The sequence below is a fragment of the Culex pipiens genome, chromosome 2 (assembly GCF_016801865.2).
Source record: "Culex pipiens pallens isolate TS chromosome 2, TS_CPP_V2, whole genome shotgun sequence".
NCBI classification, from domain to species: Eukaryota; Metazoa; Arthropoda; class Insecta; order Diptera; family Culicidae; genus Culex; species Culex pipiens.
This window is the reverse complement of record NC_068938.1, coordinates 98,751,975-98,768,312: the sequence shown is the minus strand read 5'-3', so window position 1 is coordinate 98,768,312 and position 16,338 is coordinate 98,751,975. Positions and strand designations below refer to the sequence as shown.

The 16,338-nt window shown below is 32.8% G+C and overlaps 1 protein-coding gene across 1 annotated transcript in view; it reads right to left on the bottom strand.

The window, feature by feature from the left end:
- Positions 1-339: 339 nt before the first annotated feature.
- LOC120416879 (chaoptin) overlaps positions 340-16,338 on the bottom strand; it is a 187,973-nt gene continuing 171,974 nt past the window's right edge. The window contains exon 5 of the mRNA XM_039578773.2: positions 340-1,580. Within this exon, the coding sequence (XP_039434707.1) occupies positions 1,398-1,580 (183 nt within the window). The 3' untranslated portion in view covers positions 340-1,397. The remainder of the gene's footprint in view (positions 1,581-16,338) is intronic.

The following is a 16,338-nucleotide window of genomic DNA, read 5'->3' as shown; positions in this document are numbered from 1 at the left end:
ATATTTTAATCAAATCATAACATATATATTTTTTTGGAAAATTACCCAACGCTTTCATATATTTTTTTAAATATTACACCGACCAGCAAAATTTCTGCGCAGGCTAAACTCAAGGAGAAGCATGAACTTTGGGGTCCCCAGAAACACGTGCATTTTGAATTTTAAAAAAATATTTTGACAGGGCCGAATGGTTTTTCTCCAAAGTTTGTATGGAGAATTAGTGCTCTTCGGTTCTCCTACATATTGCATGCAATTTTGGATTGTATGCAACAGCGACTAACCGCGCTAATTCTCCATACAAACTTTGAAGAAAAACCATTCGGCCCTGTCTAAATATTTTTGAAAATTTCAAAGTGCACGTGTTTCTGGGGACCCCAAAGTTCATGCTTCCCCTCGAGTTGAGCCAGCACAGTCATTTTTGTCAATATTTGTTGGTCAGTGTTATGTTCCAACAGGCCCATTTTTCTTGTATGACTGAGTTCTCCATATTGTAAGAGACTCTCTGGATAAAGTAGAGTTTTTTTACTTCCCAAAAAAAACTATAAAAACGAGATAATCTGCAAAATTTTCATATGGACCGTATTTATTCAGTAATTTGGGAATCGTTAATAGCATTTCCCTTCAAAACTTAAATGAAAATGTCATCAAAGTAGAAAAAAGACAGAGTACATAAAGAAATAAAAAAAATAATAATACGGTACTGGAACTTTCACTAGGACCAACATTGCGCGAGTTTTTGTTTTTGTAGCTGTAGGGCAAGTATTATTGTTTTTAAAATCTTCTTGAGGATAGCGAACAAAAGTAAAATTGCACAAGAGAACATGTATTCGTCATCTTTCAATCCACGTGATTGTGTTTCTTCGTGTTGGTTGCTGTCGTATCGTGAGTCACTGTTCTTACTTTTTTTTCATAAAAGGGTTTTCTTCTTCTCTACTTCTAGCAAATCTTTCGTTTTTATCACATTTTAAGAGCCTTTTTCCCGTCATCCTCGGGGGAAACAAACAGCGCCGCTCCAACACTCTTCTCCAACATCAGAAGGGGTTTTGTTTTCTGGTAATGCATTGCACCTGCACTTTTAACACTAGTTTGGACCTTTTACTTATAAAAAATATTTGCTATTTTATGTACAACGAGCGTTTGCATTTCGTTTTTTCCCCTCGGCAAACTTTAGTACTAGGATTGTTTTTAAAAAGGGATTATCGATACAGGTCGGTTCTTACTGCACTAGAAAACGTTCGGAACGGGGACAGTGGGACAGGATACAGGACAGAGGGAGAAAGGTCTTACCTTACAGGTCGTACCACTTTTTCTTACACGCTAAAGAAAATCTCAATAACTCTCTCTCATTTTAACACACGCACACACGCGCTGCTCTCTCACGGTATTGGCGGTTTGGCTTAAAATATTCGCTGAAGCACCATCAGCAGCACGTTCAGACAGATGATCATGCACCGGAAGCGCAGCTTCAGCGCCAAACTGCTGAGGGCACTCGCGTGGCACAGCAGGTCCTCGGGGAAGATCTCCAGGAAGGGGAGCCTCCGCCCGGTCAGCGGGTCCGTGCAGGTACTGCGCTTTGCTCGCTGGAAATAGAAGGAAAAAAGGAATGATGAGAAATTACATTTTTAAGGTAAAATTATAAAATCTTAAGTTCTTAATAAACTATCAAGGTTGTTAACGATAAAATTATCGAAGCTCGATAACGATAATGATAATTCTATCGAAACGGTAACGTTATCGTTATCGTTATTTCGATGATTCTTTCGACGATAATCTTAACGCCGAATCTAAAATCGACTAAATTCAACAAAATTATGTTAAAACTTCAATGCTTTCACTAAGAAGATGTTTTTTTAAATTGTATTAAGGCAACCGCAAATATTTTTTGAAATTTATGTCCCTTGACTCAGGGAAAAAAAATAAAAATTTGAAATAACATGCCATGATTTAAACATTTGAATGAAAAAAGTGTTTTAAAATGCATTTCACACCTACGTAGATGTTTTGCAATCTTGAGTTTTCAAAATATCAAAGTATTGGCGATTTTTTTTGTCGAAAAAAACCTTCAACGGAATTTCACAAAAAAATGAAATATTGTTGATTGATCTCAAACTTGCTAAATATGATTTTAAACGCAGGACAATGAATTTCAAATTATTTTCAGTTCATTAGACTTCTTTTCCATTTAAATTTTAAAGTTTTCTGAAAAACAATTTCTTTCCCCTTATTTTTCGGACAGATTTTGCAGGGGGGGGGACGATGACATAAATTTCAAAAAATATTAGCAACGGCCTTAGTTTCAAAGTATAAATGCTCAGTATTGTTCTTAAAATAACCGTATTTTTTCGAAAGCACTCAAATTTTCATAGTTAGCAATATGGGTATCAAACGAAGCGAAATTTTGTATGCTTTTTTCAATTATTTTAGTTTTTTTTGGAAAAATACTAAAATTTTCACAAAATACCGTATTTTTTTCGAAAATACTCAAACTTTCAAAATTTGCAATATGGGTATCAAACGAAGCGAAATCTGATTTGCATTTTCACATCATTAGATTATTTTTTTGAAAATATTCAAACTTTCACAAAGTTCCTTATTTTTTATAAAATACTTCAATTTTCATTGTAAGAAATATAGTTATCAAACAAAGTAAAATTTATATGCTTTTTCCCCTGAATAAATTTTCTTGGAAATATTAAAATTTTCATAAAATACCGTATTTTAAAAAATACTAAAATTTTCATGATTTTCAATCTGGGTATCGAACGAAGCGAAATTTGATGTGCATTTTTAGTTTATTAGAGTTTTTTTTGTTGAAACACTCAAATTTTCTTAAAATACTCATAAAAATAAAAATAATAACAAAATACTCAAATTTTCAAAATTTGCAATCGAAGCAAAATTTTGAATGCGTTTCCTAATTATTTTTGTTGTATATCACTGAAATTTTCAAAAAAATCGTATTTTTGAAAATACTGTAATTTTTCTAATTTGCAATATATTGCAAATATATGTGTGAGTATCAAACGCAGCAAAATTTTATATGAGGCATACCAAAATTTAATGAATGTTTGAAGCATGCAAAATTTCTGTTCGTTCGATAACCATATTTTGAGCATTTGAGTATTTTCGAGAAAATACGATATTTTGTGAAAATTTTAGTTCATAACAAAAAACTTTAATGAACTGAAAAACCTTACAAAATTCCGCTTCGTTTGATACCCATATTGCAAATTTTTGAAATTTAAGTTTAAAAAAAAACGGTATTTTGTGAACAATATTTTGTTTTTATACTTTGAAACTTACAACATTTTTAAAAATATATTCGTCATGAAAGCATTGAAAACTTAACTCGATTTATTGAATTAAGCCGATTTTAGAAAGAAATAAAAATGAGCATCATTCATTATCGGCGATAAGAAAAAACGATAACGATAGCAATCAGCACAGAGGATCGCGAAGATTCGACGGATTCAAATTCCTACTCTATAAATAAGATCAGAAAAGAGAAAGTTTTCGTAGTTTTAGTGAACTTCTGCGTGTTTTACTCGTCCAAAACGTATTCCCAAGAATCAAGTGAGTGTTTACAATTCAGAAAGAAATAGTTTTACCCTTCAAGGGTTTCCAGCATGGCCTCAGACTGGCAAGTAATTAATAATTACTTTGATTTTTAGCTGGTAGTTGAGTAATTCATTAATTACTTAGTAATTCATGGTAATGAGAGTAATTTAATGTAATTAATTGGTAATTAAAGTAATTTTTGAGTAATTAAAGTATTTTTTTCAATTGTGCTTGTTCAACGACACTTTTTAATTTTTATATATAATCTATTATAACAGTATTTTTTTTTTAATTTCAAATGAGAATGTCACACAAAGATTTAAAAAAATAAAGATTAAAAAAAATCCAAATTTTTGCATTACGTAATAAATGAACGTTTCAAAAGTTGTCTCCTAGAACTCTCCTAAAACTATTTTTAACATGTTGTTTAGCTAACCTTATTATCAACAAAATGCAACGCCATGATATATACCCAGTGAAAAATGATTTGTGAATCCAAAATCTATTCATTTTTATTAAATAATTGTAAAAATATGAAAAAAATTGCAAGGACTATACTAGAATTGATTCATTTTTTATACTTTTTCTGCTAATAGACAGTCAACATTATTTGAAGTTTATGTGGATCAAATATTTCAAGCCATTTAAAAATCAATTACAATAAAAATAAGATTTTTTTTTTGTATTTTTCATAATCTGCCGAAGTCAATTTCTGTAATATCTCTTTTTAAAGAGCTAAGCTATTTTCTTGAACAAATTCAAAATATTTCTGAGACAAATATTCCAATGTTAAAAATCAAACTCAGTAAAATTAGAATCGACTTATATTCAGATACAGAAATTAAATTCAACATAAATGTCACATTTCACATCATCAGTATTTTTGGTTACGGTTTTTCAATATGGGACCATCCATAAACCACGTGGACACTTTTTTGGGAACCTGTTACCCCCCCCCCCCCTCCCTCAAAGACAATTGTTCATACGAAAAAACTTTTTTGTAGGGATCGTGGACAATCGCTATAACCAACCCTCCCCCCCCCCCCCCTAAAGTGTCCACGTGGTTTAAGGATGGTCCCTATGCTTTAGAAAAAATACAAACAAAATAATGTCAAACCAATTTTCGAAGTACATTTTAAAACTTAACGTTTTTTTGATGAATTTCACAGTTTTCATGAAGAACCGCTGCAAATATTTTTCAAAATTCATGTTTGGCTCGAAAAATCAGGGGGCTTTTTTGAACAACTTCAATATTTTAATGGCATTTGACTTACAATGAACACAATGAATTTTATATTTTTTAATATATTGAAGTAAAAAATTACAGTAAAAAGTTATTTTGCGACGAAAAAAAAATAATGAAAAATATGAAAGAAAAATTAGTATGCAATTTGTTTTAAAGCTAAGCATTCCATTTTTTGCTTCAATGATAAACACGACTTCAAAAAACGTGAAATTTAGAATCAGATAATGAACAGGTAAGATTGGCCATAAAACAAATATCCTTAGTCATATCAATTGAGCTACTTATTTAATACCTGAACATTATAATTTAATACTTATGTAAATTTTATGATAGAGTAACACAATTCAAAATTTCAAACCAATCAACTCGCTGTAGGATTTAACGTTTCAGCGCCCTCTAGTGGGGGTCAATTTTGACGTTTGATAAATCAACGATTTTCAATGTGTAAACATGAAACTTTTGTAAAATATTCTGCTATTTTCAATAAAAATTAAACACGAAATTCACATTCTCCAGATTGGTACAAAAAAAGATTGGTACAAAAGACTTAGAACAAAAAAAATACTGTCTGTCCTTTGCTTGATATTGAGTGTTTTTATTTTAAAAAGTTTTATTTTTGGAAGAGCTTTCGAGTGTGCTATTAATAAATAATTTAGTTTAGAACCGTGGGAATAGATACTTAAATTTATTCAAAATTAAATTATTTTTTTGTTATTATAGTGAAAAGTAATTAAGTAATTTATGTAATTAATCATTTTGGCCCAGTAATTTTAGTAATTAATTGGCAGACTGGCAAGTAATAAACGCTTCTGGAAACCATTGTCACCCTTAACAAATTTACACATTTATACAACGTATTATCACAAAAACTCAAAATTGACAAACTAACCCTTTTTCATTTTGAATTACCTAACCTAAAACCATGTACTTAATAAAACATTTCAAAATGTATGTTTTAATTTGCAATTAAATTTTCATCCTAAAATATTTTTATGAATGCCTTTTCGATACCTTTCAAAAAAACACTGTTTTTTTTGTTTCCATAGCATAATGCTCGATGGACATTTCATTCAAATAAAAAATAAACATAAATTGAAAAAGGTTTTTTATTGCTACATTCCGCTCTATTTTCTTTCAATCACATTTATGATTGTTAAAGTTTGTAGTCAGGTAAAAAAGATTTGGATATTTTTTTTTTTGCAGTTTCGTTATGATTTCTAAAATTTCACTGAAATATTTAAAAAAAATAGTTTGGCTCTTCATTCATACTAAAATTTTCTTCAAATTAATAATTAATAAATAAGTAAAATAGGATACTACTAGTCTAATTTTGAAAACTTGGTGTTCATATGATCTGCATAAGGTTCACTCTGTTTGGCTAAACTAGTCGTTTCGTTTCAAAGCCCTCACACGTTTCCCAGCGGGACATTTAATTACAACCCATTCCGGGATGCACTTTTGCACAAACACTGACGACGGTGTCATCACTCCACCCGGTTCCACAATTAGATCATCCTCATGGTTCCGAGTCATGTTCCGAGAACTTGATTTTCCCTCTCGGGGGAGGGGCACATCCCATGACACAATTGAATTTTCCTCCTCCTGCTCTTTCAAAAGCTCTGCACTGTGAGCTTTTCCCATTGTGTGTGTACTTTGTGTACTTTTTGTTTGTGAGAGGAGAAGAACAGCACAAATACATCACACAAATTTTCCGTTTTCCTCTTTTGCTGTTGCATACACCCGGGCTAATTTAATCAAACTTTATTAACTGTATATAACTTTGTGAGCTCGTTTTGTTCCTCAACCCCCCCTGCTCGGTTGACGACTTGCACAGCAAATTTGGTCCTTTAGTCACCGAAAAATTTGGCCAACCCTTTCGAGCGGGAGCTTGGCTCGAGTTTTCCGAGGGAGGCAGGGGAGAAAGCTTTTGGTCGGAGACATCTTCTTCGGAGGGAAAAAACTCAATTAACCTACATTTCGCCGTAATTTTCTTTAATCTGGCGAAAAGTTTATCGTATCCTTTTGGGGGAGGTCCAACCCAGCAGTCTCGTTACTCATCTCTTGACGGAGCTTTCCCCATCAGTTTGTCCACTTTTGCTGTGCCTGGGACTTTTCTGCTGGTGAAAAATGGCATTTTTTTCTTCTGCTCGTAGGAGGAGCAAAACTGCATGAGACACATTTCCCAACCCATTATGGTGGAGGGACTCATGCATTACTGGGGAGCTCAGCCAAATAAAGGGGGATTAGTTTGGTGATGAGTCATTCGCCCTAACAGTTGAATTTTGATGGCATTTTTGCTCGCCACCCCCTTACTCCAGGCTCCATCTCCTTCCCAGTTTGTCATCTTTTATGCATGAGCACATTAATTACGAGCCATGGACACTGGAAAAAGGACCCCCGTTACGATGCTGGTTCACGGCTAAAAATGGAGCCTTTTAAGGTTTCCCTTTTGAATAATGAATGATTATAGTGGGGAATTTCACGAATAATAAAAAAAACGTAAAATGGTGACTGATGTTTTTTTTATACTTGAGCTAAGCATTTTATTAAGTTAGTAAATCAAAAAAACATTCAAAATATACTTTTGATTTTAAAGAATAAAAAGTCTGATTGCCAACATCCATTCACAACATATCTTTTGTAGACAACAACAACCAATTCAAAAAATCAACAAATTCAACAACAACAACAACTTCACAAACTTTAAGCCCTAATTCATACTCAATTAGTCCAAACTGGAGCAAACATTCCCACCCAAACCAGTTTGCGTCCATTACATTTCACTGTGTTCAAACTCCAGCGCATTAGAACTGGCCATCTCCAGCCATCGTCCAAGTTCACGTTTCAAAATACCAAGACCCCGCCCAGTTCTGGTCCAGCAGCAGCAGGAAGATGAGAAATAGTTGCACTAATTATCCTTGGCCTTCCCCGCCGCCACCGCAAAACGCAACGCAATTGTGATATCAAACGGAAACGAGTGGTAAATTATCATGTCCGGAAGTTTCACAATCCACCACTCTGGCCACCTCCCTCAGTCTGTGGGTGCCACCCGAGGATTCTCCACTATTATATGGCTATGATATAACTGGGCAGCAGCTCGGGCTAGTGGTATGCTGCCAATTAAGTTTAATTTAAGTGGTTGCTGGTGCTACTGTTGATGTCCAACTTGGAACGTTTAGTTGCGAACATAATTTATAACATTTGAGCAGTTATCTACGGAATCGGTCTTTTTTCTTTAATTTTAATTTTTGTATTTTTTAATCCGACTGAAACTTTTTTGGTGCCTTCGGTATGCCCAAAGAAGCCATTTTGCATCATTAGTTTGTCCATATAATTTTCCATACAAATTTGGTAGCTGTCCATACAAAAATGATATGTGAAAATTCAAAAATCTGTATCTTTTGAAGGAATTTTTTGATCGATTTGGTGTCTTCAGCAAAGTTGTAGGTATGGATATGGACAACACTGAAAAAAATGATACACGGTAAAAAAAATTTGGTGATTTTTTTATTTAACTTTTTGTCACTAAAACTTGATTTGCAAAAAAACACTATTTTTAATTTTTTTATTTTTTGATATGTTTTAGAGGACATAAAATGCCAACTTTTCAGAAATTTCCAGAATGGGCAAAAAATCTTTGACCGAGTTATGATTTTTTGAATCAATACAGATTTTTTCAAAAAATTGAAATATTGGTCGCAAAAATTTTTCAACTTCATTTTTCGATGTAAAATCGAATTTGCAATCAAAAAGTACTATAGTGAATTTTTGATAAAGTGCACCGTTTTCAAGTTATAATCATTTTTAGGTAACTTTTTTGAAAATAGTCGCAGTTTTTCATTTTTTAAAAATAGTGCCCATGTTTGCCCACCTTTGAAAAAAATATTTTTGAAAAGCTGAGAAAATTCTCTATATTTTGCTTCTTCGGACTTTGTTGATACGACTCTTAGTTGCTGAGATATTGCCATGCAAAGGTTAAAAAACAGGAAAATTGATGTTTTCTAAGTCTCACCCAAACAACTCACCATTTTCTAATGTCGATATTTCAGCAACTAATGGTCCGATTTACAATGTTAAACTATGAAACATTCGATATTACGCCCATTTGAAATGTTAGTCTTGATTTAAAATTTTTGAAAATATTTTTTTCGAATATATCGGAAAATTTCACGAATGTTTCATCTTTTAACATTGTAAATCGGACCTATAGTTGCTGAAATATCGACATTAGAAAATGGTGAGTTGTTTGGGTGAGACTTAGAAAACATCAATTTTCCTGTTTTTTAACCTTTGCATGGCAATATCTCAGCAACTAAGAGTCGTATCAACAAAGTCCGAAGAAGCAAAATATAAAGAATTTTCTCAGCTTTTCAAAAATATTTTTTTCAAACGTGGGCAAACATGGGCACTATTTTAAAAAAATGAAAAACTGCGACTATTTTCAAAAAAGTTACCTAAAAATGATTATAACTTGAAAACGGTGCACTTTATCAAAAATTCACTACAGTACTTTTTGATTGCAAATTCGATTTTACATCGAAAAATGAAGTTGAAAAATTTTTGCGACCAATATTTCGATTTTTTGAAAAAATCTGTATTGATTCAAAAAATCATAACTTGGTCAAAGATTTTTTGCCCATTCTGGAAATTTCTGAAAAGTTGGCATTTTATGTCCTCTAAAATATATCAAAAAATAAAAAAAATTAAAAATAGTGTTTTTTTGCAAATCAAGTTTTAGTGTCAAAAAGTTAAATAAAAAATCACCAATTTTTTTTTACCGTGTATCATTTTTTTCAGTGTAGTCCGTATCCATACCTACAACTTTGCTGAAGACACCAAATCGATCAAAAAATTCCTTCAAAAGATACAGATTTTTGAATTTTCACATATCATTTTTGTATGGAAAATTATATGGACAAACTAATGATGCAAAATGGCTTCTTTGGGCATACCGAAGGCACCAAAAAAGTTTCAGCTGGATTAAAAAATACAAAAAAAATCGAATGACCGAAATCTCAGAGAATTGCTCATTTACGTAAATTGAGCAGAAATGGATGGGAGTCAGAATGAGAGGAGGAAGTGATTCAAATGCTTGTGGAACACTTACTTCTGATTGTAGATGAAGTCCTGGATTTATGTTAGGGAAATGCATACTTTGAACTGCTCAAATGTCGGAGAGCAGAAGCTCTTGAAGAAAAGTTTGAGGTTTTCAGTGATGGTATTATACATTCAGTAACATTTTAAATAGTTGACGAATCTTTTCGTACTCTTCGGAAAGTTGTTCCCTGGACACGAACTATGAGCTCGTAAGGTTTTTGAAAAAAAAAACAAAAATCGTTAAGGGGCTCAAAACAGGCAATAATCAGAACGCACCGATTTTACATGTTGAATCCCATTTAAACTTCAAAGTCAAAGCGCCAGGTCCTGTCTCAACCAACAAGGCTCATATTTGGGATTCGGGCTCAGTACACTGTAATGCCTGCAAAATTCACCCATTTTGTTACATCCACATTATTCGGGGAAAATATTATTTAATTGCAGCATAATAAATAAAAAGTTACTGATTTTTTTTTCCTTTTATAAACATGATTGGCTCTTTACTTTATATCAGTCTTTAAAATTGATATTTTTGGAAACCATTGCATTGTACATTTAATTTTTTGATACACGCATTAATTTAATCGAAAGATTTAATTTAAATAAAAAGGTTAAGACTGCATTGACCGTCAACTGGCATACCAGATTTTGTTTTGAATTCAAGATACTCTATTGAATCTTTCTTATAATAATTACATTTGATTTACATAATAAGTGGTCAGCTGTGGCCCTTCGGCTTTAGTTTGCTTTTCGTGATTTAAACACTGTTCATTTTCATAACTTTAAACGTACCGTAAACTGGGGTGACTTTGATAGCCCGGGGTGACATTGATAGAAATTTGATTTGTCACTAATTTTGATACATCCAATGTAACACTCACATTTTAACATATATGTTCGATAAAAAGCTATCCCTTAATGCTTACATACTCAAAATTTTCAAAAATATTTGGATATTAATTTGACGGGCATTTAAAAAACCTATCAAAGTCACCCCGGGCTATCAAAGTCACCCCAGTTTACGGTATATGATTTATCATTTTTGTAACACTAGGTACAATGAGGAAAAAATGTCTAGAAAACATAACCTAACCTAAAACTAACTTTATCTTACAATAAACTAAACCAATCCTTGAATCAAGGGTTGGAATATCACATGATTTGCTTCTCAAATCATTTTCATCACTCACTTGAGAACATTATTGGGACACTTTCAAATGAATTTTGGACTATAGATATAAGAAATAGAAATGAAGTCGTTACAAAATATTTCGTAGGATTTTTTGGGTTCATTCATTTAAGATCATACATTTAAAAAAAAAACAAAAATTAGAAATAATACAAAATGTGACAAATGATCAAATTTCATTTTAAATTTTAATTAGTATGGTACCACACTCTTTTCTTTTCAAAGTAAGTTTCCAAAGGAATGCAAGTTACTCTTCTGAAATCTAAAAGCCCATAATCGGACGAGTTTAGATTTTTGAAATTCAATTGCTATCAAAAAAATAAATAAATATATTAAAATAAAACATTTTCAAATAGAAATATCAATTGTTGTACCATCTTTTGAGACGACCTTTTGAACGTTTTGAATCGACCTGAAAAAAACCTGGTGAAAATTATTCGGCTATCGCAAAATGGCCGTAACTTTTGACCAATAAGTCTAAAATTGTTTTTTTTCGAAAATAAAAATGTTTTTTTTTTCAAAGCTTTGGAACAGCCTAAAACCTTTTTTTTTATTTGAAACTTAACCCTGAATTTGCAACGTTCAAAAAACTGATTTTTGAGGGGTGGTATTCATAAAATTTTTAGTAGAAGGCGTAGATTGAGCGATAAAATGTTGGTTTCCTCGACAAAGTTGCTTCACAAAAAAAGTTGAATTTAGGAAGGTTGAAAATATGGTTGGTTGAATATTTTACTTTAAAAAAATGTGTAAAAATGTAAACCTGATGAAAATTAACCAGAAACTGATGAAAATTTAATAGGTTCTGGTGTAATATTACACATTTTTATTGACAGAAAATTTGTCACCATTTCCTGATGAGTATTACCATCATTCTCTTTTGTGTTGGTTGGCATGCAATTTTAATAAACAAAATTTTTGGCATTATAATTTTAATAATTTTTTTTTGAAACACCGTCATCGTTTTCAACCTATAAAGCTTAAAGTTGCCACTTTATATTTGCAACAACTCTTCCAAGGACACCAACGGCACAAAACCAAAGCAAAAAAACTACCGTAAACTGGGGTGACTTTGATAGCCCGGGGTGACATTGATAGGTTTTTCAAATGCCCGTCAAATTAATATCTAAACATTTTTGAGAATTTTGAGTATGTAAGCATTAAGGGATAGCTTTTTATCGAACATATATGCAAAAATGAGACTAGATGTATCAAAATTAGTGGCCAAATCAAATTTCTATCAATGCCACCCCGGGCTATCAAAGTCACCCCAGTTTACGGTACTCATTATTTTTAGAATCGAATTTTCACTTAATTTTAAGATCTGCAGTGGTGTATCGGCAACATTCATGCGATTAATTTGAAGTTTTCAGTTTATTCAGGGCTCACTAAAGTAACTTAAAGTTATCTGTTTTGTATCTTGATAAACATAAATCTGTGTTAAAAAATAAACGTAAATATAGGCTACTCTTTAAAAATAAATGCCAACTTAAAATTTTTTGAATAAAATTTGGATTTGCAATCGAAAAAAAAATACACAACTGGTGTTCTATTTAGAAATATTTGATTTCTTTCAAAACTGCCTATAAATAACCAGGATTAAAAATATTTTGGGAAAAATTTAGATTTTTTTTATTAATTTGTGCAAGTTCTTTGCAGATTGCACCTCTGGTTTTTAGGTATTGCCATTGAAAGAGACAATAAGGAAAATGAGGTTTCACTATGCCAAATACCGTTAAAGTTGTTTTGGTTTTCATTTGACTTTTCTGCACCTTTTTGCCATTTTACTTTGGTAGGTTTTCCGTAAAATGAAGAGTACAATTAAAATACGTAAGGAATGGTTCAGAAACATACTGACCGTGGTAGAGAAGTGTTCAAAGTACCTCAAGAAGAACTTTTCATAAAATTTTGACAAGTTTAAAAAGTTAGTTAACTATAGTTAAGAAAATCTTGATGAAAGTCATCATTTTAAACTTCTCAAAGTGTCATGATTTTCTCAATGAACATGATTTTTAATCAGAAAACGGAATGCATTTTCGGATTCTTTGGACAATTTTCCACTAGGAGAAGGTTTAAAAAGTTTGTAAATAATAAATAAAATGTGTTTTTGAAACACAATTTAAAAAAAATCTCCATATTTATAGGCAATTTCAATTAAACAAATTTCATGTAAAATGTCAAAACTTGTGATTCGTGCTTCGAATTCAGTATAAAATGCAATATAAATCGATTGTTTTATAAACAAAACTAGTTTTAACTAATTTCAGGCAAAATTCCAACTTTTTAACAATTTAACCTAAAATTTATATGTATTTTGTTGAAAAACTCATAAACTTTGTTGACAAAATATACACATTGTTTTTTTTCTTAAACACTTTTTCAGCTAGGTACTTAAGTGATGGTACATTTAACGTACAAATAAATTTTGGACATCTTAAATATGATTTTAACAAGAAAAACTATGACTATCAAAGTCACCCCGACATTAAACTAAGAATTTCTAACGTAACTATTTTTCTAAACACTATTGAACAAACTTATTTTTCCAAAATAGTGCATGGACTTTGTGTGCCCTACCCCAGTACATGTTTTAAAAAGAATAGTCTTGAGAAACCCCCTGCCTGTTGGAAAATATTTCAAAAACAAATTGAAATCCTATCAAAGTCACCCCGGTTTACGATGATTTGAAATTTTCAGTTTTTTTGAGCTTACTATAGTTCTTCAATGTTTACCAAAAATTGTATCTCTAAAATTTCTAAAAACTAAATTTGTATTTGAAAAAAAAACGTAAATATAGGTTACTCTTAACAAAATATCTGATCTGGATAAAAATAACTAATTTTGAAGTCTAACTCAACAAGAGCAAATCAAATTTTGCAGTTATGCTAACTTATAAAGAATCATGGTTTTGGAAAAACGAGTGAATGAATGTCAACCAAATTCTAGATTTTTCAATAAAAATTGGATTTGCAATCGAAATAAACTTTACAAAATTGTTGTTTGGTATTCTGTTTTCGAAATATATTAAAAAAAATGCTTATAAGTATCCATGATTTAAAATAGAAGCAGCTGTGGCTGAATGGTTACAGTGTTCGCTTTGTAAGCGAATGGTTCTGGGTTCGATTCCCATCGAGAAAGTTAAGGACATAGAAATACTTGAAATGCTGAAAAGGAACGAAAAATCAAAGTCCCTAGAGGCGGGGTTCGAACCCCCGTCCTTTGCATTGGTAAGCAAAAAATGCTAACAACTAGCCAATGGCGACTTGGTGAGCATAGACTGGAATTAGGAATACTGTTACAACCAACCCGCAACGCCTTTCGAGGTGTATCCTAGGGTTCTACCTCTCCTACTAACATTGAGTCCAAAACCTCCCTACAAACATCTATACCACTAAGGTGACGTAGGGGTCCTTGCGCACTTTAGATAGGTGTTTACTAACGATCCTTCCCATCCCTGAGGATAGCTTGGACCCGGCCAGGACCCCCTTATGCCCTGGGTAGTATTACACACTCATCAAAAAGATGAAGACATGGTATCTCCCGTGTTGGATTATTGTTCCGGATGAGGGTCTAACACAACCACACCAAAACAGTGGGATAAGCGTTGTGGAGCCTTCTGGTGGTGGGGCGTCCTCCAAATGCTAATGCTAATGCTAATAAGTAACCATGATTTAAAATAATTTCATAAAAATTCAGACACTTTTCTTTTTTTTTTTTGTTTTTTGAGGATTGGATTTTGTTTTTCATTTGACTTTTCTACATCTTTTAGCCATTTTACGTTTCTGCCACTAGGCTATCCTTCCGCTTTAAGATACTGCAATTTAATTTTGGACGAAGAACTTTTCCGTGCTTTCGGCTTTATGACATATTCAACTATTATTTATCTGCTTCATGACTTATTCTACCGAAACCATTTGGCATTCGACCGTTTAGAAGAGTTACTTGGTAGCAGTAGAGCATCTCTCTTAGTGAGTACTTAGAAGAGTTCTTATGATAAAAATCTCTTCATCGCAACTTACAAAGAATTAAATATTGCATTTAATTTCCTCACTTAAAAACAAACAGATCTGTATTGTTCCTTATTATATTCCACACCAAAAGCCATCGCTGCCGTCCGAAGAGTGACACAGCCAGAACGTCAAACTTTTTCCATTGTCAGACCTATAAACAGCTTATTATGGGTGAGACATTTGCCTTAAAGTTGGCACCGTGTGAAATTTTTTTGTGGAAAAAAAATCTGATTTAGTTTGAAACATTTATTCTGAATAATTTTAACATGTTTTCTTCTCAACTCGTTAAACAAAATGAGTTTATTTTACAAATGTTGTTCAAAATTTCATACTGTGCCAGTGCTAAATTGGTTCGGTTTCTCCAATTCAGATTTCCACCGAACCACCGCAAAGCGTGTCAACCATCAGCATTTTCCCGAGCATTTTGCCTGTCACATTAGAAACGAAAGTGACACGTGCCCCCCTCCTCCCACACAATTACCACCCACTCAATCGCGTGGGAGGACAGCCGCATCAGAAATAAAAGCTTTTCTCAGAAACAGTGGCAGTGTGAGTGTGTCGCGATGTCTTGTTTTTCGGGCAAAACGATTCCTCCGAGATGACACTTAATGAGACGATGATTATCGGTTTATGTATCCTTTGACGTCTTCTTCTTGTCATTTAGTCGTGCGCGGTTCTTAACCTAGAAGTGGGACGCAGCAGAGAGAAAGAGGAAAAACTGGAGGCGCACCCAAGGGACACAATGTTTGGCGTAATTGACTTGATGTAATCTGGTTAGTCAATTTGTTGCAGGAATCAAAAGGATCTACGGAGGATTAAAATGTTGAGATGAATTTGAATCTGAATGAATTTAATTTAAAAAAATATGGAAGCCTTATTAAATAACAGATAAAAGTTCACAAAAATCTGTACTCCCCTCATAACAGGGATGCCATCCCAGCCGTTGATGGAAGCCGAACACGAGGGCAATGATGTTTGAACGATTTACTTAATAGGCTTATAAATGGGAAAATCGCTTCCAACGGAAAAGCTTCAAAGCAGAGATTTTTTTTTCTCCACCACCCCCTCTAGCGCCCTTGGGTGTCGTCTTGTTGCTGTTTGACACGCGTGCCAGAGGGAAATCCCACGGCCCATAGGTGGTGGAGAGGGGAGTAAGAAGGATGCTTAGGTCTTAAGGTTGAAACGTGCTCTTCATTATATTTTATGGCATCGGATCGGCCGACGGATTAGCGAGGTAATTT